This window comes from Myotis myotis, unplaced genomic scaffold (assembly GCF_014108235.1).
Source record: "Myotis myotis isolate mMyoMyo1 unplaced genomic scaffold, mMyoMyo1.p scaffold_m19_p_6, whole genome shotgun sequence".
In the NCBI taxonomy this organism is placed as follows: Eukaryota; Metazoa; Chordata; class Mammalia; order Chiroptera; family Vespertilionidae; genus Myotis; species Myotis myotis.
In genome coordinates, this window is record NW_023416368.1 from 98,741,355 (window position 1) to 98,768,502 (window position 27,148).

A 27,148-nucleotide genomic window follows, 5' to 3' on the forward strand; every position below is an offset into this window, starting at 1 on the left:
CAGGCCAGAACTCGGACCCGTTTCCCGGGGAGAACTTCAGTTTCAGACGTCTGATTCTGACTTCCCTCTGGGAAGTCCCAGAAAGGTGTTTCCTGCCTCTTTTGGGTCCACCTGAGCGCAGAGTCCCTGCAGTCCCTCTGGGCCCCACAAGTTCAGGAACCGGAGGCAAATGTGCCGGTGGCGCCTTCCTTGGGTCCCAGAGCCTGAAGCGAGTGCCCTGAAGTCCGCTCTTGTCAGCAGTGGCCTAAGAGCCAACTCCACTGACCTTTCTCGGCCAATGCACCAATGTCATGGCAGAATGCACGGAGAACCACCAGCCAGCTCTGAGGGAGGAGAGCTTATCCTTTCTTTCGCAGATCTGCTAGTCCAGGGGATTCCGGATCCAAAGCCTGAACTGAACTATCGGGAGGCTCTGGCTTATATATCTGTTCCTGTGGCGGCCCCTGAGGGTCCCTGTAGTTCAAGTCAGCTGTGGTGGGACCCTGGGGTTAGGCTCTGCAGCTCCGCCCAAGTCAGTCAGAGGGGGAAGGAAGACTGCAGTTTTAACCAGGCACTGAACTAGGTTGCAAGCCCCTCATTTTCCTTTTCAGCTTGACCCTTATATGCTGCTTTGCCCACCTCTGCCAAGCGGCTGGGCCCTATTGCAGGGTCCTGGGATAGCTGGCGTGGTCAGGAGCCAGCAGGCTGTGTCAGTGCACCCTCAGCACACCACTCTCTGCCCAGCAGATCCTGACCAGGAATAGGAGTGCACATCACACCCCCTGACTTCCTGGCTGGGGGACCTGGTCACATGCCAGGTGAGGGCTTAGCGGCTCCACAGCGTACCTGCTTCCTGGCTCAGGGTAAGGGCTGAGTGGGGGCCCATGGGGGGACCTTGTGGTGGGCTGAGGGCCTTCCCCTGCTTCATAATCCCCCCTACTGCCCACTCCCAGAAAGAGAGGCATCTCTTGGGGTGGGGTGGGCCTCAAGGACTGCCTCGAAGAGGAGGCTGGGACCACAGGTCTTCATAGGACTGTCAGAATGTCCACCTGAGGTCTTTCAAGCAGGCACTATGCCCCAGGTCCTGTCAGCATGGCTTGGGGCCTGTGGCGTGGACATGGCTACCCTACCCGCTCTGCCCCAAGGCCACGCCATTCCCAGGCCTGCGTCCTGGCAGAAGCCCGCGGTGAGAGACGGTACGCACGGTATACCAATGTGTTTACACCAGCGCTGTAGTTTACGGTGTGCTGTACCCGTGGTCATCTCTGACTCGCATTTGTCCTGCTGACTGGCATCCCAGCTATCACTAGAAAGCTAACCCCTGGGACCAGAAAGGTCCAGAAAGGGGGTCCATGGGGCTGCAGAAACCAGCCCATCTCAGGCAGGGCAGGGCCTTCTGCAGAACCGCAGGGCCCTGTGGGCTCGGGCCCCTCACAGCCTGCTGGGGCTGTGAAGGCTCCCAGGCACCTGGTGGCAGAACCTCCAGGGCTTGAGACACTAGTGAGCTGGGTTCTCCCTGAGGATGGACAGAGCCACGTGCCACCCGTGTGGCTGGAGGTCCTGGGCCCTGCCAGGCTGAGGGCCCACAGAAGGAGAAGAGTCTCCGGAGCCTTGCGGTCACTGTGGCAGGCACCAGACCATGGGGGCACCGTGTGCAAAGCGGTGAGGCAGCCAGGCCTCCCCTGGCCCTGGGCCAGCCTGGGCAGGGCTGCAGAGGGCGTCTGCGGTCTCTCCTCCTCCTCTTCCTCCTCCTCTTTCTCTTCCTCCTCCTCCTCCTCCTCCAGCTCCCCGAGCCTCACGTCTTCCCCCAAATAGAAGACCTATAGATTTAAGCAGGCCCGGCGGCCTGTGGTTATGTTTCTTCCCCTCCAGGTGTTACCTTCTCAACAGGCGGCCCCCCACCCCAGAGGGCATCGTGCAATGTCCTTGGCTCAGGCTCCCACTGGGGACCCTCTCCGCTCCTCTCTGTGCGCTCACGGGCTGAGCGAGCAGGAGGTGTGTGTCTCACCTTCCGGCATAAGAATGTGGACTAGGGCTTCCAAGGACGGGACATACGTCTTCATTACCCACAGGTGCAGCCACCAGCCCTGAGGGGTTGTGGTCCCAGCCTCCCCTTCTATGCAGTCCTTTCGGTCCACCCCCACCCCAAGATTCTGGCCAGACCAGCCCTCTCCTCATGGGCTGGGGACACTCCTAGGAGGCCAATGAGCTGGGTCTGATGAGGTTCCTCAGCCCTGTTCTGGCCCCAAGCACCCCACCCCTCTCCTGCATCCTGTCTTGGCACACAGACTCCCCCTCCTCCACCCACCATCTCATCTAGACACACACACTCACCTTACCAGCGGTTCTCAACCTGTGGGTTGTGACCCCTTTCACAGGGGTCGCCTAAGACCATCGGAAAACACATACATAATTACATAATGTTTTTGTGATTAATCACTATGCTTTAATTATGTTCAATTTGTAACAATGAAAATACATCCTGCATATCAGATATTTACATTATGATTCATAACAGTAGCAAAATTACAGTGATGAAGTAGCAGCAAAAATAATTTTATGGTTGGGGGTCACCACAACATGAGGAACTGTATTAAAGGGTTGCGGCATTAGGAAGGTTGAGAACCACTGATCTAGACACACTCACCTTAGAGATTTCCACCACTCCCCCCCCCCCCCCCATCTCATCCAGGCACACGGACTCACCGTAGAGATTTCCATCTCTCTTTTTCTGTGTGGCTCTCTGGACTCTCATTTTCATAGGAAGCCAAATAAAGACCTAGCCAGAAAATGAAGTGAAATTACACAATTATGGTTGATGATAATAACCTGTTCTGCACTCAGAGTCTGACCTACTTTTTGGTTTTAAAATTAAACTTGTGGTTGGGAGATAATTGTAGATTCACATGCAGTTGTAAGAAATGACACAGAGAGATCTGTGTACCTTTACCAAGTTTCTCCGAATGGCAGTCTCTTGCAAAACTGTAGGACAGATGGCCACTGGGATATGGGCCTGTTACAGTCAAATGCTGCACATGCATCACCACTAGGACCCCTCACGTTGCCCCTCAGTGGCCACACCCACTTCTCTCCCATTTCCACCCTTTTCTTAACCCCTGGCAACCACCGATCTGCTCTCCATATCTAAATTTTGTCATTTCAAGAATGTTATATAAATGGAGTCATTTTTCACTCAGCAGAATTCTCTGGAGATGTGTCCATGAGGTAGTGTATCAATACTTTACTTCTTGGTGCCGAATAGCATTTCATCGTGTGGATGGACTAACCGTTGTTTAACCGTTCACTCCTGAAGGGCCCCTGGGTTATTTCCAATGTTCGGCTATCACAAGCTAAGCTGCTGTAAACATCAGGGTTTTTGTGTGAATGTGAGTATTTATTTCTCTGGAAGAAACGTCCAAAAGTGGAATTGCTGAGTCATATTTTGTTTTATAAGAAACTCTTTGTTAAGTTCTACATCTTAAAAGATTTTCTGTTGTGTGTTTTTTTTTATAGTTTTACATTTGAGTCTGTGATTCTTTTGTTATTATTTTTTGCATAGAGACTAAGATTTTGGTCAAGGTTCATTTTGGGGCCTATGGATGTTCAACTGTCCAAATCATTGGGCATATCTGTGTGGGTCTACTTCTGGGACCCCTGTTCTGTCCCATGGACATATGTCCCGCCAACACCATGCTGTCTCTATTACTGTGGCCTTAATATTGGCCTTAATATTGCGTAGAGTGATTCCTTCCATCTTATTTTATCTCCCCGACATTATTTGAACTATTCTAGTTCCTTTGTTGCTCCTTATAAATTTTAGAATAAACTTATTTATAACTATAAAAGAGAAATCTTGCTGGGATTTTGGTAGGAATTGCATTAAACCTGTACTTAAATTTGAGGAGGAGAATTAGCGTCTTTGCTATGTTGAGTCTTTCAATTCAATTAATCTCAAGAGAGATCAATTCCCTTTTACTCTTATTTTTCTGAGAGTTTTGTGCAGGCATGGGTATTAAAATTTGTGAAATGATTTTCTGCATAGATTGATATAATCGAGTGATTTTCTCCGTTAGTCTGTTAATATAGTGGATTACATTTATTGATTTTCTTTTTTATTTTCAAATAGTAAACAGCCTTGCATCTCTGGATTATAATTATTTTTATAATTATAAAATTATAATTATAATTGGTCATGATTATAATTATTTTTATAAATTGCGAAATTCTATTTGTGAATATTTTGCTAAGGAATTGTTGCATCTGTATTCATGAGGAATATTGGTCTTTATTATTGTTTTTAATACTCTATTTATCTTGTTTTGGTATCAGGGTAACACTGGCTTCATGAAATGAATTAAGAAGTTCCCTCTTCTATTTTTTAAAAGAGATTGTGTAGAATGGTATTAATTCCTCTTTAAATGTTTAATAGAATTCTCTAGTATAACCATGTGGGCTTAGTGACTTCGTTTTTGGGTGTTTTGAAATTACAAAATCAGTTTCCTCAATTATTTTTTATTTCCCTGGGAACTTCTTTTTTAATGCATTTAGAAGGGTGCTGCTTAGACTCTAAGTGTTTGGAGATTTTCCTGTTGTCTTACATTACTGATTTCAAAAGTACTGATTTCTAGTTCGATTCCATTGTGATCAGAGAACACACTCTGTGTGATTTCAGTTATTTTAATTTCTTGCTGCTCGTTTTCTATGCTCAGGATATGGTCTATTTTGGCACCTATCCTGTGGGCAGTTGAAAAAGTGTACTTTGTAAATGCGTAGCTGTAGGGAGTATCTATAAATGTAGATCATGCTATTTGACAGCATTGGTGAGCTATTCTATGTCTTTGCTGATTTCCTGTCTAGTTGTTCTGTCAATTGTTGACAGAGGCATATTGAAGTCTCCAACTATAATTGTGGATCTGTTTATATCTTTTTCAGTTCTACCAGTTTTTGCTTCACAACTTTTGCAACTCTGTTGTTTGGTGGGTACATAGGTAGGATTGCTATGTCTTCTTGGAAGATTGGCCCTCTTGTCCTATATAATAAAGAGCTAATATGCAAATTGTCATCATGCCCTCGTGCCCTCGCGCTGGGGCTGGGGGACCTGAGGCCATGCCCTCAACTCTGGCTCCAGGCCAGGGGATCTGAGGCTGCGCCCCCCGCCCTGTGGGGCTTGACAGGAGTGGGGCCGGCCGGGTCTGGGTCTCGCGCGATTTCGAGGCACACGCGGGTGGGCGGGGACTTGACTCTGGATCCCGTGGCATGCCCCAGACTCTGACAGGAGGGAGATTTTCTAATGCTCTTTCATCTCTAACACTTCTATTATAGAGAAAGGGCAAATAGTGATATTAAAATATTTCCTGTAATTAATTTCCTTTTAATGTGCACGAATTTCATGCACGGGGCCACTAGTTATTGTATAAAGTCCTTCTCTATCTCTGGAAATTTTCTTTCCTCTGAAGTGTACTTTATCTGATATTAATGTTGTGATTCCTGCTTTCATTTGGTTAATGTTTCCCTATTTTAACTTTTCTTTTTTCTTAATCTTTACCCAAGGATATATTTTTTACATTGATTTGTAGAGAGAGAGGAAGAGAGAGAGAAACATTGATATGAGAGAGAAATATCTATTGGTTGGTTGCCTCCTGTATGCACCCTGACTGGGGATTGAACCTGTAACCTAGGTATGTGCCCTGACCAAGAATCAAACCAGGAACATGTTGGTGTATGGGATGACGCTGTAACCAACTAAGCCACCTGGCCAGGGCCCCATTTTTAACTTTTTAACCTGTCTGTACTATTATATTTGAAATTAGCTGCTTATAAGCAGCATATAGTTGGGTCACGATTTAAAATTTTTTAAATTTTATTTTAGAGAGAGAGGAAGAGAGGGAGGGAGGGAGAAAGGGAAGAAGGGTGAGAGGGGGAGAGAGAGAGAGATGAAAGAGAAACATCTATTGGTTGCCTCCTGTATGCACCCTGACTGGGGATCAAACCTGCAATCTAGGTATGTGCCCTGACCTGGAATCCAACCCATGACTTTCTGGTGCATGGGACAATGCTCCAACCAACTGAAATCACAGTGGCCAGGGCAGGTCATGCTTTTTAATTTACTCTGCCAATGTCTTTTACTTGGTATATTTAGACCATTTACATTTAGTATATTTATTGATGTGTTAGAGCTTGAGTCTGCTATTTTATTTATTATTTTTTTGTTTGTTCTCTCTGTGTTTTGTTTCTGTTTTATTTTTTGTCCTCCTATGGGTTACCTGAACAGTTTTTTAAAATTCAATTTTGATTTATCTATAGTGAATTCCTGAAAGATAATTTCACTGAATATAAAATTCTGGGTTGATATTTGTTTTCTTTCAGCCGTTAAAAAGCATGCCATTGCCTCTGGCCACTAGGGTTTCCGATGAGGAATCTGATGCCATTTGGATTGTTTCCCCCTTGTAGGTAAAGTGTCACGTCTTTCTCAGTGCTGTAAGAGGATCAGTTAGTGCTGTTTTGAGTCACCCCATTTGTGGTGATTTGTTTCAGCACCAATAAGAAACTAATACAACTAGAGTGGAGTGTAGTCCTATGGGCTTTGCTGTGCCGACTCAAGTAAATCTCACTTGGCATTGGGAAGTAGGCTCTCTCAGTCCCCCACTTTCTAGATGCAGCCGAGCAGGCTCAAAAAAGGTGAGGGACCCGCCCAGGGTTACACAACATACAGCACACACTCACACCAGCTCTGGAAAGATCCTAACATGAGCTCTGAGAAGGCGGTCCTTACCATCACCTCCACTTTTCTGAAGAGGAAGTGGGGTAAGATAGATTTACAATTCCAGGGGGAAGCCTGGGCCTGGGGTACCCAACCTGCAGCTCCGCAGGCTCTTGGGGAGGCAGCCAGGCGGGGGGCCGGTGAGGGGGGCAGACTTCTCTGCTCCCTCCCAGAGCCAGCAAACATGGGCATGGTGTGTTGTGCTCAAAGCTGGGGCCCTGACTGGCACTGCGACGAAGAGGCCACATAAGAGTCCCAGGCCCAGCAGTCAGTGAGGCCAGGGGTACCTTACCGTCCTCACTGAAGGCGGGGGCAGCGCACAGGTAGTGGGTGATGCTGGGGTCTTGCTCGAAGGGACACTCCACTTGTTTCCATGTGATGAACTCTCCAACCTGCTTGGCCAGCTCCAGAAATTTCTGCCAGGGTCACAGAGACACAGGATGGTGGCACTCCTCTCCCAGGGCTCGACATTCCCTGGGAGAGCGGGGTTGGCACGACTTCTCTCACCACCTCTGGGTGAGCAAGTTGGAACTCGGGGCAGTAAATGGCATCGCCAGCATCAGAAAACCTGGGTGTTCATCACCGCTCTTCATCCCCTCTGAGGAATCAGCCACACCTGACACCTAGGACTCCCCAGCCCCTGGGGCCTGGGCTATGGCCCTCAGTAGCCAGTGCCTCTAGCTAGAGGTGAGCATTACTTTAGTTTCATTCTGTTTATTTACTAGAGGCCCGATGCACGAAATTTGTGCAAGAGTAGGCCTTCCTTCCCCCGGCTGCCAGCACCGGCTTCCCTCTGGTACCTGGGACCCAGGCTTCCCTCGCAGCCCCAGCTTCATCTGGTCTAATTAGTATATTACCCTTTTATTATTATAGATGTGGTTATCCCTACTTATGGCAAGTTTGTTTATTTAAAGAACTAGAGGCCTGGTGCATGAATTCATGCATGGGTGGGGTCCGGGTGGCCCGCCCTGATGGATTGAGGCCTATCGGGCCGGGCTGGCCAGGGGAGGGGCCACGGGTGGTTGGTGAGCAGGCTCCACCCCCTCGTCGAACTCCCAGTTGAACTCCCGGTGGAACTCCTGGTCAAGGGGACAATTGGCATATCAGCCTTTTATTATATAAGATATGCAAATAAATTTAAATAAATGTATTTAAATAAACCAAGAAAATTCATTGACGTAGAATTTTTTAAAGTGAAATTTAAAAACATTTATTTAACTAGAAAAATATGTGCTTACTTAAAGAAGGATTTTAAATAAATAGCAGCACCAAGTCATGACTGGGTGAGAGCCCCATTCCTGGTCTCCTGTGATCAGCCCTGGGCCAACTCCGCCCCCACGGTTTCCAACCTGAATCTGGGGCCCCGCAAGCAGCTTGCAGTCTTGCTCTTGCCTGTCAGCCTTGTTCTGAAGGCCAACTCAAGAAGGCAAAGGACAGGATTCCCATAGCTGGTGGGTGTTGGGGTAGCCTGAAGAGGGAGCTCCCAGGCCCCTGGGCCTCTGTGGCCTCTCTCAAGCCAAGCCTCTGCCATGACACCTCCAGCCTGGACTGCCTCTGCCTGCTGGACTGGCCCTCCCCTCGTCACACTTGCCCTCGGGGTGACCAGGCCTGCTGGGTGTCTGTGTGAGGCCCAGGTGCCTGCTGGGGCCCGTCACCGGAGGGCACCGGCAGAGCCCTCTCCCAGCTGCCCAGCATGTCCTCCTGGGCCCGCTGTGCTGCCTGGTGGAAGTCTGGTTTTACAGGAGAAGAGACTGAAGCTCAGAGCAGGGGCCAGCCCAGGACTGACGGCCCTTGGAGTTGGAGGCTGGGTGGGGCCAGCTCCAGGGGGGCTGGCCCCCCCTGTGGGAGAAGAGCCCTCCTTGCTGCAGATCGAGAATACCACTGCTGCTTGGTGTGCGCTGCTGTCCGACTCAGTGACTGCCTGCTGTCAGCCCCACACGCACAGCTACTTAGAGCCACGTGTGCCTGGTGGCCTGTGTGGGGCTCGAGGGACAGAGTGGAGCAGCCTTGCTGCCTCTGAGGAGCCTGGGGACCGGAGCAGTGTGACCGAGGGTTGCCCGGCCTATTTTGCAGGGTCTCCCAGGCCGTCAGACCCGTGGCCTCTCTCAAGCCCAGCCTCTGCCATGACACCTCCAGCCTGGACTGCCCCGACTGCTGGACTGGCCAGGCCTATTTTTCAGGGTCTCCCTCTGCCTGGGAGGTCAGGGGGCCTCCTGGAGGAGAGGACACTTGAGCTGACCGTGGTGAACGTCCCTTGTGCCCATTCTACCCTCCGCCTACTTCCTCCTGTTGCTCAGCGCCCCTCCTTTGGGGGCCTCCCCGGGCCCCTGCACTGCGCCCCTGTGCCCCTGTCAGCACCTCGCCAGTTGTCAGCCTGGTGCTCTTTGAGGGCCGGAATGAATTCTGCCTCACACGTGCTGGGCCGAGGCCTGCAGAGTGGGAATCAACCCTGCGTGAGCCTCAGTTTCCTGCGGAGGATGTGGGTGGGGAGATGCCAGTGCCCCTGCCCTGACATGGTGGTGAGTGGTGGTCAGGCCAGCACTCCTGCTGGCGGAGCTGTTCCGTCCTGTCTGACCCCTGGGCCCTGGACCCTACCTCAAAGTTGACGTGTCCGTTGGGGAGGCGGTTGGCACAGCCCTCGTTGAGGAAGTAGATGTCTTTGATGAGCAGGCTGAAGAAGGGAACGACGATCTGGAAGGGACAGGGTAGGTCAGCCCTTGCCGGTGCCCCCAGCCCGTGGCCTCGGTGCATGCTCAGGCTAGAGAGGGCGGGAGAGACTTCCTGGGCCCAGCTGGCGGCTTGGGGCTGCGTGGGGATCAGGCTACTTAGTATGCACCAAGGGGCAACGTGGAAACCACAAAGGAAGGGGGTAGAGGTCTCCTTCCCTGAAGCCAAACGGTTTCCTCCCAGGCCCCGTGCTGACTGAGCTCCTGCTGTGGGTGGTGGCCCTGGAACATTTCCTCCACCTCCTGCTTCGGGGACGGACGGACAGACGGACGGACGGAGCACGCTGAGCACAGAGTCAGTCCATAGGGCCTGGGGGTCATCTGTGGCCTCCTTTTAAACACATACTTAACAGCTTGTCCTTGTATGTCCTTCTTGGTGCTGAAGATCTGAACGCGCTGTGCTATGGTGAGGCCAAAGGCGTGGCCGCAGCTGCTGACGGTGGGGCTGCCGAGCTCAGCCTGCGGGGCCCCTGCCTCACTGCCATGCCGTGCGCCGTGCTTCTCCCTCCCTGCTCTGCCGATCCCTAGAGACCCCTGCTCACGGCTCAGACCACCCCGGAGAAGCAGCCGGCCCTACCCTGTGTCCTGCTTCAAACTGTGTCCCCCCAAAGACATGTTGGTGTACCAAGTCCTGGTGGGGCCTTGTTTGGAGCAAGTCTCTTAAGACGGAATCAGGTTAAGGTGAGGTCACACTGGCCATGCGGGTCTAATCCAGGGACTGGTGTCCTTGTAAAGAGGGGACTTTGGACACGCACAGGGACGATGGCCATGGGAAGGCGGAGGCAGCGATGGGGCAATGTGGCCACTAGCCAAGGAGCGCCGAGGCCACCGACGCTGGAAGGATCCCTGGGGCCTCCGGAGGGAGGCGGCCCTGGCGCCCTGATAAGGCTTCAGCCCTGCACGAGGACAGGCTCTGTCCGAAGCTGCCTGCTTGGGCACAGCCCCAGGATGCGAGCATAGCGGCTCCACCCTGGGGCCAGAGCTGGGCGCCTGCTGCCAGGCCAGCCCGTCACCCTGGGGACCAGACACCTTGGCGTATCTGGATCAGGGAGTGCTGAGCCCACCCCCACTTCCGCCCCATTCAAGTCAACTAAGGCTTTGAGGTGAGGACCTGGGCGCTGGCCGCTCTGCACAGCACAGAGCGTGGATGGCTCAGCTGGACGGGGCAGACAGGGAAACTGAGGCCCGTGGAGTGGGCTGATCTGTTTGGGAAGGTGGCGAGTTCTCCGTACTGGAGACGGGCAGCATGTCTGTCACACAGCCATAGAGGTGCGGGGGTGGACCAGGTGACCTGGGAGTGAGCGTCCAGGTTCTCTGATGCAGCCCACCTGGACCAAGGTGTTTAGCGCAGGCAGGAGCCTTGAAGACCAGGCAAGCCTCTGACCTACCTTCTCCTGGCTGCTGTGGGCGGTCAGGGAGCGGTGGGCGGCCCCCCGCAGGGCTGCCCTGTAGTTGCAGAAATTCCCGGTTGGATCCATCTGGTGCTGGAAGGAGACAGGGACGCAGCTGGGCACTGTCCCTGGGGAAGGCCGGCGCCCCCCGCTGCCAACACCATGCTCACCAGGCTCCAGGATGAAAAGCTTGGCTGTCTTCACTTTGGCCCAGGTCTTCTTCAGCCTGGACACGGGGCTCATGTTCATGCCAGCTGCAGAGGGAGGCCGAGCTGGGGAGGCTGCCCCGGGCTGCAGTCCCATCACTGCCCCGGGCGGAAGGCTTCTGTGTGGGCCCCCTGCCCAGCCTCTGCGGCTGCAGCCTGACCTGGGCTGAGTCTGCAGCAGCCTCGGCCGCCAGGCAGCAGGTAGGTGTGTTGGGGTGACCTGGCTTCTGCATGTGCAGGCCCCATCCCAGTCCTCCGCACACTGGCCCACACGGCGCCAGGGCCAGCTTTGGGCCCTGCTCTCCCTGGATCCGGGGTCATACTGCCACACCCTCGCCAAGCACCCCGAGCAGGCTGAGCCTCAAAGTTGGCACCCTTCCCGGACCTCTGGGTGGGGATGCGGGCCCAGCTGGCACTCACTCTCTGCTCAGAGGAGATCTCTGGCTCGAAGCACGCCTGCCCAGGTGCCCACGCCCGCCTGCCCGGGTGCTGGACTCAGGCCAGCTACTCACAGACGATGGCCATGAGGGAGTTGAAGTTGCCAATGTTGAAGCACTTGCGGGCCACGTCGATGAAGAACTCGATCACTTGGGCCCTCCGCTTCTTCTTGGACAGCTGGGGACAACACCCGAGCCTCAGCAATGACCGGTCCCTGTCCTACTGTGACCACCTACCCTGCCCACCGGCCAGTCCCTCCTGCGGGCTGGGATGTGTGATCTGGGCCATCTGCCGCCTCGGGCTCAGGGCTCTGAGCAGCGCAGCGCAGGCCACTGCCAGCGAGGGCGCAGGGGGCCACTTCCAGCAAGGGAGGCCCTTTTCCCAGGCCAGCGCCACACCCTCCAGAGGCAGAAGGCACGCTCGCCCCTCCTTCCTCCCAGCATCGGGCTGGTCTCCCCAGCCAGGACCACACCCGACCCCGGACCACACGCCGACTCCACTCAGGTAAACCCGCTGCCCGCTGCCGGGGACACTCCAGGCCCCACCGTGCTCTTCCCGCAGATAACACTGGCCTGGGCCTGCTGCCCCCAGCAGCGCGCTGTGTGTCTGCAGAGACGGGCCCCCCGAACCCCTCAGACAGCCCTGCCTCCGGCCTGCCTGTCCCTCAGGGAGCAGGTGACTGTGCTGGCGGCAGAGCGAGGGGGCCCTGGGACAGGACCCTCCCACCGCAGAGGCATCGTTTCCTTCTGGCCAGGCCTCGTCCTCTTCGCCTGCCACAGGCGTTGGCCCCCGAAAGCCCTTGCACCCCAAGCTCTGTCGCAGCATCTGGTGCTGGAGAGCCCACGGGCACGCGTGCTGCCTACAGTCCTTCCCGGTGACGCGTGGCCCGGCCTCCCCTGATGCGGGGTGGCCAGAGGGGGGCCCTCTGCTGTGAGGAGGAGCCGCCTGGCTGATGGACGGTTCTTGCTGACATGCATGTCGGTTTAGACTGGCCCGGTCTACCTGCTTCCCCGGAGAAGCCAGAGGCTGGACTTGGAGCGTGCAGTCTCCTCGCTCTTAAAGGCTGCGCCATTCTACCTCTAAATCTGAGGGAGCCAAACAACGCGCTGCAGGCCCGCGGCCCAGCAGGCAGGCACCGTGGAGGCAAGCAGCCCCTGGCACCCTCTGCTAGAGGCCGGAGGGTCCGTGCTGGCTCTGCCCAGAGGGGAAATGTCACTGCAGGCAAGCCCGGTGGCAGCTGGTGTCCCGGGGGTGCCCAGCCTGGCCGGGCTTGGGGACAGATGGCTCCAGAAGCCCTTCTGGCTCCCCCCGGGCGAGCTCCTCCCGCCTGCGTGCTCTGCCACGCCCGCTCCGTCCCGGGTTCTACGCACCATGCAGACCTCAGTGGCCACGAGGTAGCACAACCTGTTGAACCATTTCACGTAAGCCTCCAGGTTCTTGGTCTTATCACCGAACAGGGCTAGGAGAGATGAAAGGACTGCACTCAGTCTTTATGTTAATGATTTTTGGAACATGAAGTCAGTTCACGATCATGATAGACAATTTGGAAAATGTCGGAACCTCAAAACCACCCACAAGCACCAGTGATCTGATGTTCACCTTCTAGTCTTGCTCCAATGCATGTGGAGATGTAGTGTAACATGATATATATCAATATATGTAACCATCAGTCCTCATTATCCATAGATTCTGTATTTGTGACTCTACCTACTCCCTAAAAATTCATTTGTAACCCCCAGCGCCTCACTTTCCCTCTCACTCACGGACGTGTGCAGAGTGGCAAAATACTGGAGTCACCCAACACAGGCTGGGGTTAAGCGAAATGGTGCCTGGCCTTCTTGCTTCAGCCCCGTGCTGACACGTGTCCTGCCTGCCGTCCATCGGGCGTCACGGTGATTTCACGCGTCCTGTGCCCAGCGCAGTGCTGCCGGGCTGTCTTGCCTCCCCAAGCAGGAAGCTTGTGGTGCCCGAAGGGAACGTAGGCGTGAGATGCGCTTTCAGGCATGAGTCATAGTGCTACTGGCAATGAGTTCAATGTCATTGAATGAACAATATTTATTGAAGAAGATGTCTTTAAACAGAAACGCACATAAACTAAGGCTCTTTGTTGATTGGTTGATGACAATGTTGGGATGAGAGGCTCGCAAGGAACCTAACCCTCCGTTTCCCTTAGGAGCAATGGGTGCTTGCTGATGCAGAGTTCCCGACAAATTTGTAGGACATAACTACCATGAATAATGAAAATCGGCTGTATCTTCCTTTTGCTATGTAACTATATATATATTTCCATATTTTTCCACGTGAACATTTCGTGTACCATACAATATCCTTTGGAATGTTTTCAATTGATGTAGAACATTCCACTGTATAAATACACCACAATTTTAAAAATTAAACTTAAATATAGAAGTTAAAATTGAGAGGTGACTTTCAGTAAATAGTGGGGCGGGGGGGGGGGGGGGGAATGGGGGACTTATCCAAGAAAGCAAAGAAAGGAGAAAAACAGGGACAGGAAAGGTAAGGGAGGCCACCAAAGGCAGGCAAGCAGACAGTTAGCACAGACCCCACACAGCAGTAATCACAATCACTACAATGCAAAACCCAGGTGCATGCTAGTTTCAAGAGACACACCCCAAACCTAAGGAGATAAGTAAAAATATAGAAAAACAGATATGATAAACACCACAGTGATGTGTTAATATTAGACAAGACAAACTCCAAGGCGAAAAGCATTAGAAGAGATTAGAGGGTAGTTGTATAATGATAAAAGGTTCAAGTTATCGAGAATATGTCGCAAGTCTAAACTTGTCTGCATCTAACAACACAGCTTCAAAATATGAAGGCAAAAAAAAAATCAGATAAAAAAATTAAAAAGATAGAGAAGATTCTGAATAACTTTGTCTATAAAGTGAAAACTTGGGAGGAACGGTCAAATTCCTGGAAAAATATAAATTACAAAACAGTAAAGAAGAGGACATACCGATGGCCATTAGACATATGAAAAGAGGCTCAACATCGCTAATCATCAGAGAAATGCAAATTAAAACCACAGTGAGATATCACCTCACACCTGTCAGGATGGCTACCATCAACAAAACAGCAAACAACAAGGATGTGGAGTGCTGTTGGACTGCAGATTGGGAAACAGAATGGAGGCCCTTCAGAATATTAAAAATGGAGCTGCCTTATGACCCAGCAATTCCGCTTCTGGGACTGTATCTGAAGAAACTCCCCAAAAACCGTAAAGGGAAAGTTTAGTAACTTTCACTAGGTTTCAGTTAAGAACACACACTGATCGGAAGACGTAATAATGGAAATGAAAACCAAAGACACTAACTAGGAGAGGAAAATTTGCAGTCCATCTAGTTGACAAAGGATAATTATCTAACGCAAAAACTCATAAAAATCCTTCAGAAAAAGACAAATCCCCAATAGAAAACTGGATGAAAGTTAGGGACAAGCATTTCACAGGAGAGAAAACAAGAATGTCCAAAACCCACGAAAAGATGGTCCATTTAACAGTTTGACAAAAATTAAGAAATCTGACAATTTCAAGTATCAGTGAGGATGCAGAGCAAGAATAGCTCCCTGCTGGCAGGGTGAACGGGTACAGCCTCACTGGCACCACCCTGGAAGGCTGGCCACGTGCCCACCTGCGAGGGAGGCAGTACTTCTCTCCGAGGTATATCCTAGCCCAGTGGTCGGCAAACTCATTAGTCAGCAGAGCCAAATATCAACAGTACAACGATTGAAATTTCCTTTGAGAGCCAAAATTTTTAAACTTAAACCATATAGGTAGGTACATTGTTATTAACTTAATTAGGGTCCTCCTAAGGCTGAGGAAGAGCCACACTCAAGGGGCCAAAGAGCCGCATGTGGCTCGTAAGCCGCAGTTTGCTGACCACGGTCCTAGGGCAACAGTTCCCAGAGTGCTGTGGGGTCACAGGGGCAAAACCATTTTCTTATTTACACAATGTTTTCGTCTTTTCACGTAGACACCAGTGGTGCGTCAGAGAATGATGGGAAAATCGCTGCCACCCAGCCCGGATGGAGCGGTCGTGGTGTTCTTCCCTACTAATCACACAGGGAAAGAAAAGCAGCCAGTGTGACTTAAGAACGTCCTCGAGGAGACAAACTTTTTTCAATTTTATTAAATTTTGACCCTGTGTGACTGACCTGAGAGCCGACACCTTTCTCAGGGGACAGTGTTTACTTGAAAGCGGGACTGACCCAATATAGTTATTCGGTCGTCAGTATTTGGCAGTGATTGTCTTGAAAATGAACAAATTGAGCCTGTCTCTTCTGAGGACAATTGATAGTATTTGTGGCCAATGATAGAGTTCAAGTTTTCAAGAGGAAATTGGGAATTTGTAAAACACGTGCCCACCTTTGGGAGCTCGACAGCTTCCCATGAGTAAGGACTTTTTTATTTTTAACTAGAGGCCCGATGCATGAAATTTGTGCAAGAGTAGGCCTTCCTTCCCCTGGCTGCCAGCACCGGCTTGCCTCTGGCACCTGAGACCCTGGCTTCCCTCCTGCCGCCAGCAGGCACCCAGGACCCAAGCTTCCCTTGCAACCCCTGCTTTGTCCAGAAGGTTGTCCGGCCTAATTAACATATTGCACTTTTATTATTATAGATGAGACCAGTAAGTGTTATTAATGAAGGTGATTTTAAAATCTTTTATAATAAAATGTGCCAACGTTTGGAAGATCAGCTTGATTCAGTGGAGCCATATTTTCCAAATGACCAAGGTATAATATTACAAAATCATGCCTGGGCAAAAGGGAGCTACTCAAGATGCAAGATGGCCCAATGGATTTAATGTAATAGAGCTCAGAAAGTCCACTGATGTATTTTCATATTGCACATTGCAACTAATCTTTAAAGACTACCACTCGCCCAGTTGCAGTGTAGCATCAAAGAACATTCCCAGGGGGGTGGGTAAGAGATCAAGCAAAGGACTTGTATGCATGCATATAAGCACAACCAATGGACATAAGACACTGGGGGGTAGGGGAGGCCAGGGGATTGTCAAGGGCGGGGGGGAAAAAAAGGAGACATATACTTTTGTAATACTTTAAGCAATAAAAAAAAAAAAAAAAAGAACATTCCCAATTATCTAAAACTAAAGGCCTGGTGCACAAAATCATGAATGGGTAGGGTCCCTAGGCCTGGCTGGGGCCTTCTGGCTGCCAGCCAGGGCCTTCCTTTCCCTGGCTGCCAGCTGCTGGCTGGGGCCTTGCTTCGTTCTGTGCCACCCCCTGGTGGTCAGTGCACATCATAGAGAGCAGTTGAACTCCTGGTCAGTCGAACTCCCGAGGGGGCAATTTGCATATTAGCCTTTTATTATATAGGATGATGGCTGTAAAATACCCCTCCCTTTTCCAACTACATACTTTTGGAGGTTAGATTTTCCACCAATAATGTCAAAAGATTGAATGCAGAACCAGATAAGAAAATTCAGCTGTCTTCTAAATCAGTCATTAAAGAGATTTGTAAAAATGCTGTAAAACAACGTCACTTTTTTTATTTCGGAAAAGTAAAAACTAGTTTTTTTTATTTTGGAAAATATAGTTATGTTTCATAAAATATGGTAACTATGTGTATAGTGGGTTACTATGAATAAATAAATAAGTTAAAAAGTTATCAGTTTTAACAGCTAATATGATGGCCATTTTAATGATAAATATCAGTACAGAAAAATCAACATAAACAAAAGTTCTTTGGAGTCCTCCTTAATTTTTTAAAGTGGGAAGCTGTCCTGAGACCAAAACATTTGCGAACTGATGGCCTAGGAAAATGTGTACCAGGAACGTGTAAGAATGTTCCCAGCAGCAATACCTATTATGGCAAGAGACCAGAAACCACACAAATGTTCACCTCCAATAAAGTGGGTAAATAAATGTCATGTGTGATCTTGACGTACTTCACAAAAAAAAAAAAAAAAAAAAAATGCTTGAAAATGGCCAAATAATGCTTGAGGAACAAAAAGCCAGCAAAGAGTGGCCAAGTCTGCTTCCCACCCCTGCTGGGTTCCCTAATCACTGTGGTTGACACTAGGAGAGGAAAATTTGCAGTCCATCTAGTTGACAAAGGATAATTATCTAACGCAAAAACTCATAAAAATCCTTCAGAAAAAGACAAATTTCCAATAGAACACAATGACCGCAGTGACAGTCTTCTTAGAGATCGTCTCCACAGCTTGTGCAAGTGGCTACGAATCACGCTCCTGCCTTCCGTTGTTGTTACAAACGGCCACACACTCTGTCACTGCTGTTCACTCTACTCCCCTCTCGCCAATGCATCTTGGGATCACTCCATACCGACAGCTGCTTTTATTCTCTTTAACAGTTGCGTAACACATAGAATGAATGGATGCACTAAAATTTTAAATCCGTTTCTATGGGTGATAAGGTAGTTTGCTTCCAGCCTGTGGACATTATAAACACGGTTTATCTCAAATCGTCGTGTGCACATCTCTGTGTGCGTGGGTGTGTGCTAGCATATCTGGTGGGTAAATGATTAGGTATGGAAAGCTGGCGTCCAGGCTGTGCATTTCAAGTGTTGATGCTATGGCCACACTGCCCTCCGAAGTGGCTGCGCCAATTTCCCCACCCGCCGCGGGTGAGAGTTCCCTCCCTACACAGGCACAGTGTTCACCTTGCTAATCTGATCGGGGAATGCAATCGCGTATTTAATTAATTTATTAGGTGCTGGGCAGAAGACACACTGTCTCCGTTCTGATTTCATTTGACCCCGTTGGTCCCCTGCTGGTTGGGCTCTGAAGGGGGAGGGCAGCTCTGAAATCTGTGTGAGGACCTCGCCCTGCGCGCTTGGCCCAAGGGCCACGCCACCCTCCACCCTCGGAGGGAAGCTTCCCTGGGCAGCGCGCACCAGCCTGCACTTCTCTGAGTGACCGCTGGAGGGAACCCCTCGTCCACCGAAACGCACCCTGTTGGGGTCGCCTGCCCTGGGTCGCTAGGAAGCTGGCCCGGCTGATGTTAGGGGGATCGCCCCTCCCCCCACCCCCCGGGGGACGGTGGGTCACTGCAGGGACAGCGCGTCCGAGGGCCTTCTGCCTTGGTGCTGGCCAGAGGGTCCTTGTTCACAAAAGCCTGGACAAACTCCTCGGGCCCGATGTGTCGCAGCCGTGCCTGCACCGGGAGGAAGAGGAGTCTGAGAAAGGTCTGGGGAGGGGGTGCCCGCTGGAGGCCTGGCATGGTGCTCCCTCAGCCTCCCTGCCTCCAGCTACCCCAGGAGGATCTCTGGGCACCTGCCCTTCTCACGAGGGCTCTGCAACCCCGTTCTGGGTGGTCACGGAGCCCAGCAGACCTCCTTCCCCAGGCCCAGGGCTGCCTCTGATCGTGGGGCCGGGGGCAAAGGCCCTGGGAGGGCCCGTGGGACGCGACACCCCGGAAACCAGGCTGGAATCAGGGACTTGGTGACCTGCTCCCTCCAGGGGAGGCCTGGTGGTTGAGAGTTTGGGTCAGAATTGGATCCTGGCTCTGGCCCTCCTGCCGTGTGACGTCTGGCACTTCACAGCCTCCTGGTTTGTGAAAAGGGAGTAACAGTAGCACGCGCCCGGCGGGTGAGGAGGGTGAGAGGGCATGCAAGCATGGAGCACAGCGCCGGGGAACAGCAAGGACCGGCATGGCGGAGGTGTCACAGGAAACACCCCCCACCGCCCCTCTCCCTGGGGGGGCCCCTTGGCCGCTGCCTCTGCCAGGACCCCGCACGCTGCACGCTTGGCAGAGGCGTCCCCTCCCCCGCGGGGGGCCTGGGCTCCTCTGGAACGCTGGGGGCGGGTGCAGTGCGTTCTGGGTGGGGAGGCCGAGGGTGGAGAAGGCACTGGTGGTGCGAGGATCACACAGCGGGTGGGGTCAGACCCAGGGTTTGAACCCAGTTCTGTCCCAGGCCGGGACTCGCCTGCCGGCTACGGGTCAGAGCTGGGCAGGGCTGGAGCCTCAACCCTCTGTTCTCACCCCCGGTTGCTGAGAACAGCTTCAGAGCCAGGGACCTCTGGACAGGCCTGGCTGGCCCTGCCCCGGCGGGCTCAGGGCTTGGGTTATGCTGAGACAGGGCCTGGGCCAGAGGGGGGGCGAGGGGTGGCCGGTGGCTCTCAGTCTGTCCCGCTCTGGGTCTAGGCCGAGGTGGCACCAGCTTCCTCACCAGCTCCACGAGGGTCAGCTGCTGGGCCAGCCTGTAGGGGTCGCTGCAGACGCCGAGGAGCTCCCTGCGGATGGAGGCTGGCAGCTGGGTCCTGTAGGAGACGGGCCGGTCGGTGCCCAGCAGGCTTTCCGGCCCCGGGCCGGGGCTGCCAGCTTCTGGTGCAGAGCCTGCAGGACCTGGTGCCTCGCTCTGTATGCCTGTGGGTGGGGAGGGTCAGGGCCGGCACCCCCTCCTCTCTAAGGTCTGAGGCAGGCGCCCTGGCTGGCGGGGAGCGGCTGTTACTGGGCGTGCCCGCCTCTGCCTCATCCTAAAGCAGCCCCAGGGCAGGAGGGGCCACAGTCGAGGCCAGTGGGAAAGCAGGCTGCAGGGCTACCAGTGGGAGCTGAGAAGAGCAAGCACAGGGAGGGGACGGGGTCCAACGCGGCCCCAGCTGCCTGGGCAGGTGGGCTGGGCAGTGCCAGGGAGCAGAGGGAGGGCGGGAGGCCGGAGGGAGGTGTGGGATGGGCCTGCCCCGGCAGCTGGCCGTTGGTTCAGCTTAGTCTTCAGAGCCAGGCTGGGCACTTGACACCAGTGACTGCACGGACAGAGTCCCTCCCAGGCAGCGAGGGGACGGTTCCTCTTTGCGCCATGCTGGGCTGGTGCAGGGCACCCACCCTCTCACCCAAGGCAAACTGATAACCCCCCTCAGGGACCCTATGTTCAAGGAAGGTGCCGGGCTGGGTTTATAAGCAGATGTTCACACATTCCCCAGGACGTGGTCAGTAACCTAGCCCGTCAGCACACGCCCCCCCAGGGGGACTCGGCCCTCCATGAGCCAAGGTGCTGACAGGGAAGGCATTGGGCGCAGGGCCTGGTCTCCAGGTAGCACCAAGGTGTCGGGCAGACAGGTGTGTGCGTGGGCAGGGCCTGGCCCAGAGGCCTGGGAAGGTAACGCTGGTGAATTGTGGGCACCGCCAGGTAATTGCAGATCAGGTGGGCTCAGTCATGCTGCTTTGACACATACCCAGTGGCCTCGTGCAGGTGGGCACCTACGTGCCGGGGGCCTGGACAGCTCCAGGCTCTGGGGGGCTCAGGAGGGCCACTGAGATCTGGCATTGGTGGTGCCAGAGCTCTGGTGACAGGTGATGGAAGTGCCTCTGTGCAAAGTGGCCACAGGGGCCTGTGGCAGGGCCCGCGGGACACAGGGAACAGGGCAGGAGGCTGCCTAACCTGAACCCCAACCCGAACCCTCACGCCCAGAGCCATGGGGGCAGGCCCAGAAGGCACCCGCTGGCCAGCAGGACAGCCCAAAGCGTGGTCAGCGTGCTGCCCTGAGTGCCGGGAAGATGTGCGTGCGTGGGGTCAGCCGTGGCCAGCCTGGGTGACAGTCACTGGCCTGTGAGTCCTGACACCTCCACTGGCCCCACCTCTCTCCAGTGGCCTCTGGGGTGGCTACAACCGGCCTTCGAGTACCCTCACTCCCCCACTCCCCCCGCGGGCTCCTGCTGTCACCCCGGACTCCCTCTGAAAGCCAGGGGCCCTTTCTCAGCTCGTGTCCCCCTCGGGATGTTTGCTCGTCTGTAGGTCCCATGACTGGGTGCCGGTTCCTCCTGGCTCCCTCTTGTCCTCCGTCCTCCATTCCTGGAAGCTGGCTCACGTCCAATGTCACTGAGCGTTCATGTGTTTACGCGAGCAGCTTCTCTTCTGATCGCCAGACCCACGTGGCCCAGGGCCACCTCCGTCCCACACGAGCGAATGCTGCCACCAGCCCCCTGGATCTGGCATCTCCCCTCTCCACGCTCCATCTTCCTCCAGGTCTCCGTGGTCCAGGCTGTGGTCCCCGCCCCAGTGGCTGCAGAGGCCTCCTCAGTGGCCCCGGCATTGGTGTCAGCTCTCTCCACGCCACTCTGCGCCAGCGTCTGCTCAAGATGCTCTCTGACCCTGGCCTCCTCCTTAATGTCTACACTTTCATGAGGACAAAGCCCTGGTCTTGGAGGCCCTGAGGTCCGCCCTGGCCTCGCTCAACGGCCTCACGTGGCCCTCACTCCCCTTGCTTGTGCTGCAGACACGGGCACTCCTACTCCTTTGACCCCTCCCCGGCCTCCCCCTGCTGCCACAGGCCTTGTCCCTCTGGGCACACCCTCTGGCCAAGGGGCATCAGCGCCCCTCCTCACAGCCCCTGCCCACGCCCCCCCGGGGGACTGTCCCCCCCACCCCCGGCCGCTCTTCTCACTGCTCCCCACGTCACACTGGCCGCGTGGCTCAGCCCCGGCATGAAGGGCAGTGCCTGGCTCGCCGGAGGGGCCCACACACCTTTGCTGACGGGTGGACGTGGCCTTTGCCTGCTTCCAGGCAGCCGGCTTCTCCAGGGTGGACCACGGGGTCCTCCTGGAGCCAAGGGCCTGCAAGCTGTGCCTGTGGTTTGGTGGCCCACACGCTTCCCCACACGCAGAGTTCAGCAGGAACGGCTTCTGCTGGACCAGCACTCATGCCAAGCAGTTACCATTTCCCAGGTGCTAGCCACTGAGGATTTCCCAGTGTGCTGCCCTGCAGCTGCTGGTTCTCTTTCCCAGATCTCCAGTGCCGCCTCTGAAAGTGGGAACGGCCGGCCCTTGTCTCTGACATTCCTTTTTCTCGCTGGCTTGACACCCTGCAGCTGGAGGCTCGGAGAGCTCCGCGGGACAGCTGGCTCCTCGCGGGACAGCAGGTGCTCCTTGTCCCGCAGGGACACCAGGCTGTGCCAGCACGGGCACCCCCCTCCCCACAGCTTGCCGGCAGGCCTGGTCTATCTTCTCCATCCATGTCCACAGAGCCACCTGCTCCAGGCACACAGTCGGGTTCAAGTGCAGAGGTCATCCAAGGGTGCGGCTGGCCCCCGCTCCCCAGGTGCCTCCGAGTTCTCCTGAACTGTGTGTTTCGTGGTTAGAGCCCCAGTCTCCGGCCGGACAGGAGGCCTCTGTTCTCTGAACTTCTTGAAAACCTCCCCCTAATCCGTCCCGGGGCCAATGTCCAGTGGGCTCTCCGACCCCGCGGTTTGTTGCCAGGTGGTTTGTTCTCCGTCAGCTTTCCGCCACCTGTGCCCTCGGTGGGGTGGGGTGGGGGGTGGGGCCAGCGGGGTCAGTCCAGCAGGCGGTCGTGAGCCGGTGGGAAAGTGAGGTCAGCTTCCTTGCACAGGCCAGTGGGTGGGCCAGGGCGCCAGGGGCTCTCTCCCTTCTCAGGGCTTTGGGCCGTCCCTGGGCTCCTGCGCCTCCCTCACCTTGGGCATTGGCCTCCTTGAGTCTGAGGCTGGGTACACAGGAGTCCGCGGCTACTCTTCTCTGTTTGTATGTTTGAAATGTTCCATAAGAAAGTTTCACGAAGTTAAAAATAGTCCCCACATGCCTGAAGTTTGGATAGAATTTTTTTTTTCTCATCAGAGCTCACATTTAGCAAGCGCACCTGACTTCAGGGGCTTTGCCTGGAAGCTGTGTGGTGGGCGCCGTCACCATCCTCGTTCTACTGATGAAGCACTGAAGCTCGGAGAGGGGCGGCGTCCTGCCGAGGTCACGCCGCTGTGGTTCCCGGGTGTCTATCTGGGCTCAGGTGGTCTGACCCAGATCCCTTCCCTGAGTCCCAAGGGCCCTTCCCCGTCAAGGAAGGAGTGGAGACCACCCGCTCCCTTCTGAGATGGGCCCCGCCCATGGGTGGGGGGGGGCGCAATCAGCCCAAAGTCCACCTGCAGCAACCAGGGCGGGGTGCCAGTGCCGAGAGGTCCTTCCCTTGGGGTGAGAGCTCTCTGGGGAGGGACAACCTGGGGTCATGAAGACACTGGGGGCCCTGGCCAGGCCTGTGTGGGGTCGGGGGGCTGGGGAACCCTGGTTCTAGCTCACACCACTCAGCACACTTAATTGTATCCCAAGGGAAGGGTTGAAAAATGTCCTGAATGAATTATTTCTGCTCCAAAAACCCAAACTGGTGGATGTCTGCTCTCAACAGCCCATTCATGGGTCTCTTCCCACGGGGTGTGAGAAAAGATTTCTCAGCACAGCCCTGGCAGCGTCTCGGGGGGCGGAGGGGGGTGTCCGTGAGGAGGCATGGCTTCTCAAGGCAACCAGCCCAGGCCTTCCTCCCATGCCCACCACTAGGACTGGACGGCAGGGCCTGCCCCTGAAATGGCTGTGCCGATGGCAGGGGCAGCCTGGTGAGGGCAGATAGTCATGTTTGTCAATGGCTTAGACCTCATCTCTGCTGAAGGCCTCTGGGGGGAGGGAGAAGAAGCAAGAGACTGAGTTCTCATCCCCTCATGTACCCTCTGTTCCGTCCATCCATCCATCCATCCATCCCTGCACCTATCTCTTCTCCACAGTCTGCTAGTGTCCACTGCCCCTTTCATACGGTTACCCACCCACACATCCATGAACTCACTCATCTATCCTTCCTCCCATCTTTCGAACATCTACCCAGTCACCCTTCCACCCACCGATCCAACCACTCATCTATCCACCCCTACAACATCCCACACCACACATACCATTCACCCACCCATCCACACACCCTCCCATCCATGTATCCATCCATCCCCACCCGCCCCCAGCCATCAATCTCCCATGTCCACTCCCCCATAAACCCACCTGCGTATCCAACTACCCAAGCATCTATCTCCCCCCTGCCCCACCCCCCATTAGAGGAGCATCTATTTATCCAGCCCGTCAGCCAGCGTCTCCTCTCCCTGCTTCTACGCCTGCCCCACCTGACCAATCCCATCACTGATGGATTGGTGCCCTGTTTCCTGCTGCATCCTAACCACGCATCTCGACTCCCAGAGGGACCGGGGGTGCAGAGATCACTTCCTCTCACCAAGTGCTTGAACAGCCAAGTCACTTGCCTGCTTTGCGAAGCGCCCCGGGCAGGGCTCCCCGCTCTGAGCTAACTTTGGGAGCAGGCTCCCCCACGCCCAGCCGCCTCCGCAGTTTTCCTTTGCTCCACATGCAGCTGCCTCTGCCGTGTCCAGGCCCACCGTGGGGCACAGCGCCAGCTACCAGCTTGCCATGGTCAGTCTCCTCTCAGGGCAACGGATATGCACTGACCCTAACGTTCCCTCCTTCCAGGTGAGACACGCCAGTGCGCCACAGAGCCGCTAAAGGTGCCGCTAAACCTGCCCCTAATGAAGGTGCCTGGAGGCCCCCCCCCTTTGTATCCATAATCCTGGGGGGTTTCTGTCCTCCTGTTACCATAGAAAAGAGGCTGGAGACTCTGAATGTCTTTCCCAGAGTAACCCAGTTGGGAGCGCTGGGCCGGTCACGGTGGCAGAGGCACCCGATGCCCAGTACACTGGCTGCCTCCCAGACCCTGGGGTGCAAGGGCGGCCCAGACTCTGGGGTCTGGTGGGAGCCACAGAAGCCTCCTCTCCTCCTGCCCGTCCTGCAGGACCTACAACCACCCCAGAGGCCGGAGCCCCAGGATAACACAGCCGCCGTGGCTGTTACCTCCCATTGCTGTGAGCTTGTCCTGCAGAGCCCTTTCCCTGGCCTGGTGGGCGGGGCCTGGTCCAGGGGGCTGACTGCCCGCCAGTCCTGGTGTGGCCCCAGGACAGGAGGGGGAGGCCTGTGGCCCGAGGCCCAGACCAACGGCTGCCAGACCAACGGCCTGACCAGCAACCACAGAGCGGAGGGTCTCCCCTCGCCTGCCATTGGTGACAGTGAGAACAAGGCAGGAGAGGGACAGGATGGAGGCCTGGATTCTCTGCCAACTCCCAGAGAGGGGCTGATGCTCGGGGGCTGAGTGAGCAGGTGGGGGCAGGCTCCGGGCGGGTGAGGGTGCGGGCGGGGAAGGGCTCCAGCTCGCCCACCTCGTCACAGCGGGCGAGGCGGCCCACCACGTCCTCCAGGAGCCCGACGGCCGCCTCCTCCTGGAAGTCCCGCCGGAAGGTCTCCGTCCACTCGGCCAGCAGCCGGAGCAGTTTGGGGCCAAACTTCCGGACCCGGGCCTGCAACAGGAGATCCCCGGAGCTGATGTTGGGGATCGCTTCCTGGGAGGGGGCAAGGCAAGGTGCCGGGCACCCACACCCGGTGAGGGGTGTTGGGCCTGCACGGGCAGCGCCCCAGCCACTCGGCCTGATGGGCTGCCTGGGCACAGTGTGGCTGCCCGGGGGGGGGGGGGGGGGGGGGGGGGGGGGCCGGGGGGCTCCAAGTGCCTTCCCGGGCCAGCTGCGGGGAGGGGGCTGCCCCCCCCAAGCAGAGGGGCACACATGGGGAGCGGTCATCTGTTTTGCCAGGCGTTCATCCCCTTTTTGTGGTGATGCATCTGAGTTGCCTTTGGAGTCTCCCTGTTCCCAGTCAGTGGGGTTCAGACTGCGGAGCCCCCCAGTAGTGGGCGCAGACCAGTGCTGGCCAATCAGGCCAGGGCACCCCTCAGCCTGCACAGCGGGTGACTCACAGGCGGTCATGTGCCCCAGGCTAAGCCAATAGGATCAGGACTGTCACGGGCCCTATTGCGGGTCAGGCGGTGAGCCTGGAGCACAGGGGCAGGTCAGCTGGCGGGTCGGACCTGCTGGAGCAGGAGTGAGGGGCCCGGAAACGAAGCAGAGGCTGGAGGGGGAGAAGGACGGTGCGTGAAGGAGGCCATGTGCACCCCTGCGGCCAGCGGGACATGAGCTTTTGCATTTACAGGCGCCTTTGCCTTAGGCCAGTTGTGGTTGGGTTTCCATCACTGCAGCCTGACACCTGCACGAACAGTCACAGGCCGTGGGGCCAGGGACGAGGCCCAGGGAAGGCTGGCCCACAGAGGAGGGGCGGGGAGGGGGGTGTGCTGGGGGCAGCAAGTCCTATTGACAGGCTCTGGGCCCGGGTCTGGGCTTGGTGTGAGCTCCAGGCTGGAAGGCAGTCCCCTGGGTGGGAGATGCCAAGCCTTCCCTCTGGCTCCGCACCTCAGGCCAGCAGACCCTCCTGTGGGCTCCTCAGGGGAAGGGGGACAATGGCTCCCTCTCCCAGGGCCGATGCGGGAGGGCCTGCAGGGCAGTGCCAGGACAGCCAGAGGCCCTCACCTTGTCCAGCCCTGGCTCGTCCAGCTGCTGCTGCTCGATGCACAGCTGGCAGACCCGGGCCAGCAGCTCCCGGGGCTCGATGAAGAGGCGGGAGCTCAGCAGGAAGGTGAAGATGTAGGCTTTCTGGGGACATGGGACAGGCGGTCTGTGTTCACCTGCTTCTCAGCCCGCACTCCGCCCCGCCCCCGGCCCCAGGCCCCAAACCAGTACCAGCCCCGGGTCTCCCCACGCCTGGTGGAGGAGCGCTCATTCTGCTCCGTCCCCGCCCTCCCCCCCCACCCCCCGCCCACCGGCCACCCACCTCAGGGCAGTAGTCGGCCGTGGGCACCAACTGCTGGATCATGGGTGTCCAGGGGGCTGAGGAAGGAGCCCCGCCCAGGACAGGCTGCTCGGCCTGCTCACTGCCCCTGGGCTCAGTGCGGGGTGGGCGAGGGCTGCCGGGGACGGCCATGTCCGAGGCACGCAGTGTCCGGGGCAT

General features: G+C 55.4%; 1 protein-coding gene across 1 annotated transcript; it reads right to left on the reverse strand.

The window, feature by feature from the left end:
- Positions 1–1,774: 1,774 nt before the first annotated feature.
- On the reverse strand, positions 1,775–27,148 carry RASGEF1C (RasGEF domain family member 1C). Its single transcript, XM_036314682.1, is given in 14 exon segments — positions 1,775–1,799; positions 2,686–2,758; positions 7,032–7,155; positions 9,335–9,430; positions 10,854–10,949; positions 11,016–11,110; positions 11,575–11,677; positions 12,871–12,959; positions 18,550–18,655; positions 19,671–19,813; positions 19,816–19,867; positions 25,477–25,614; positions 26,671–26,793; positions 26,972–27,148. Coding segments are annotated over 14 exon segments (1,440 nt in total).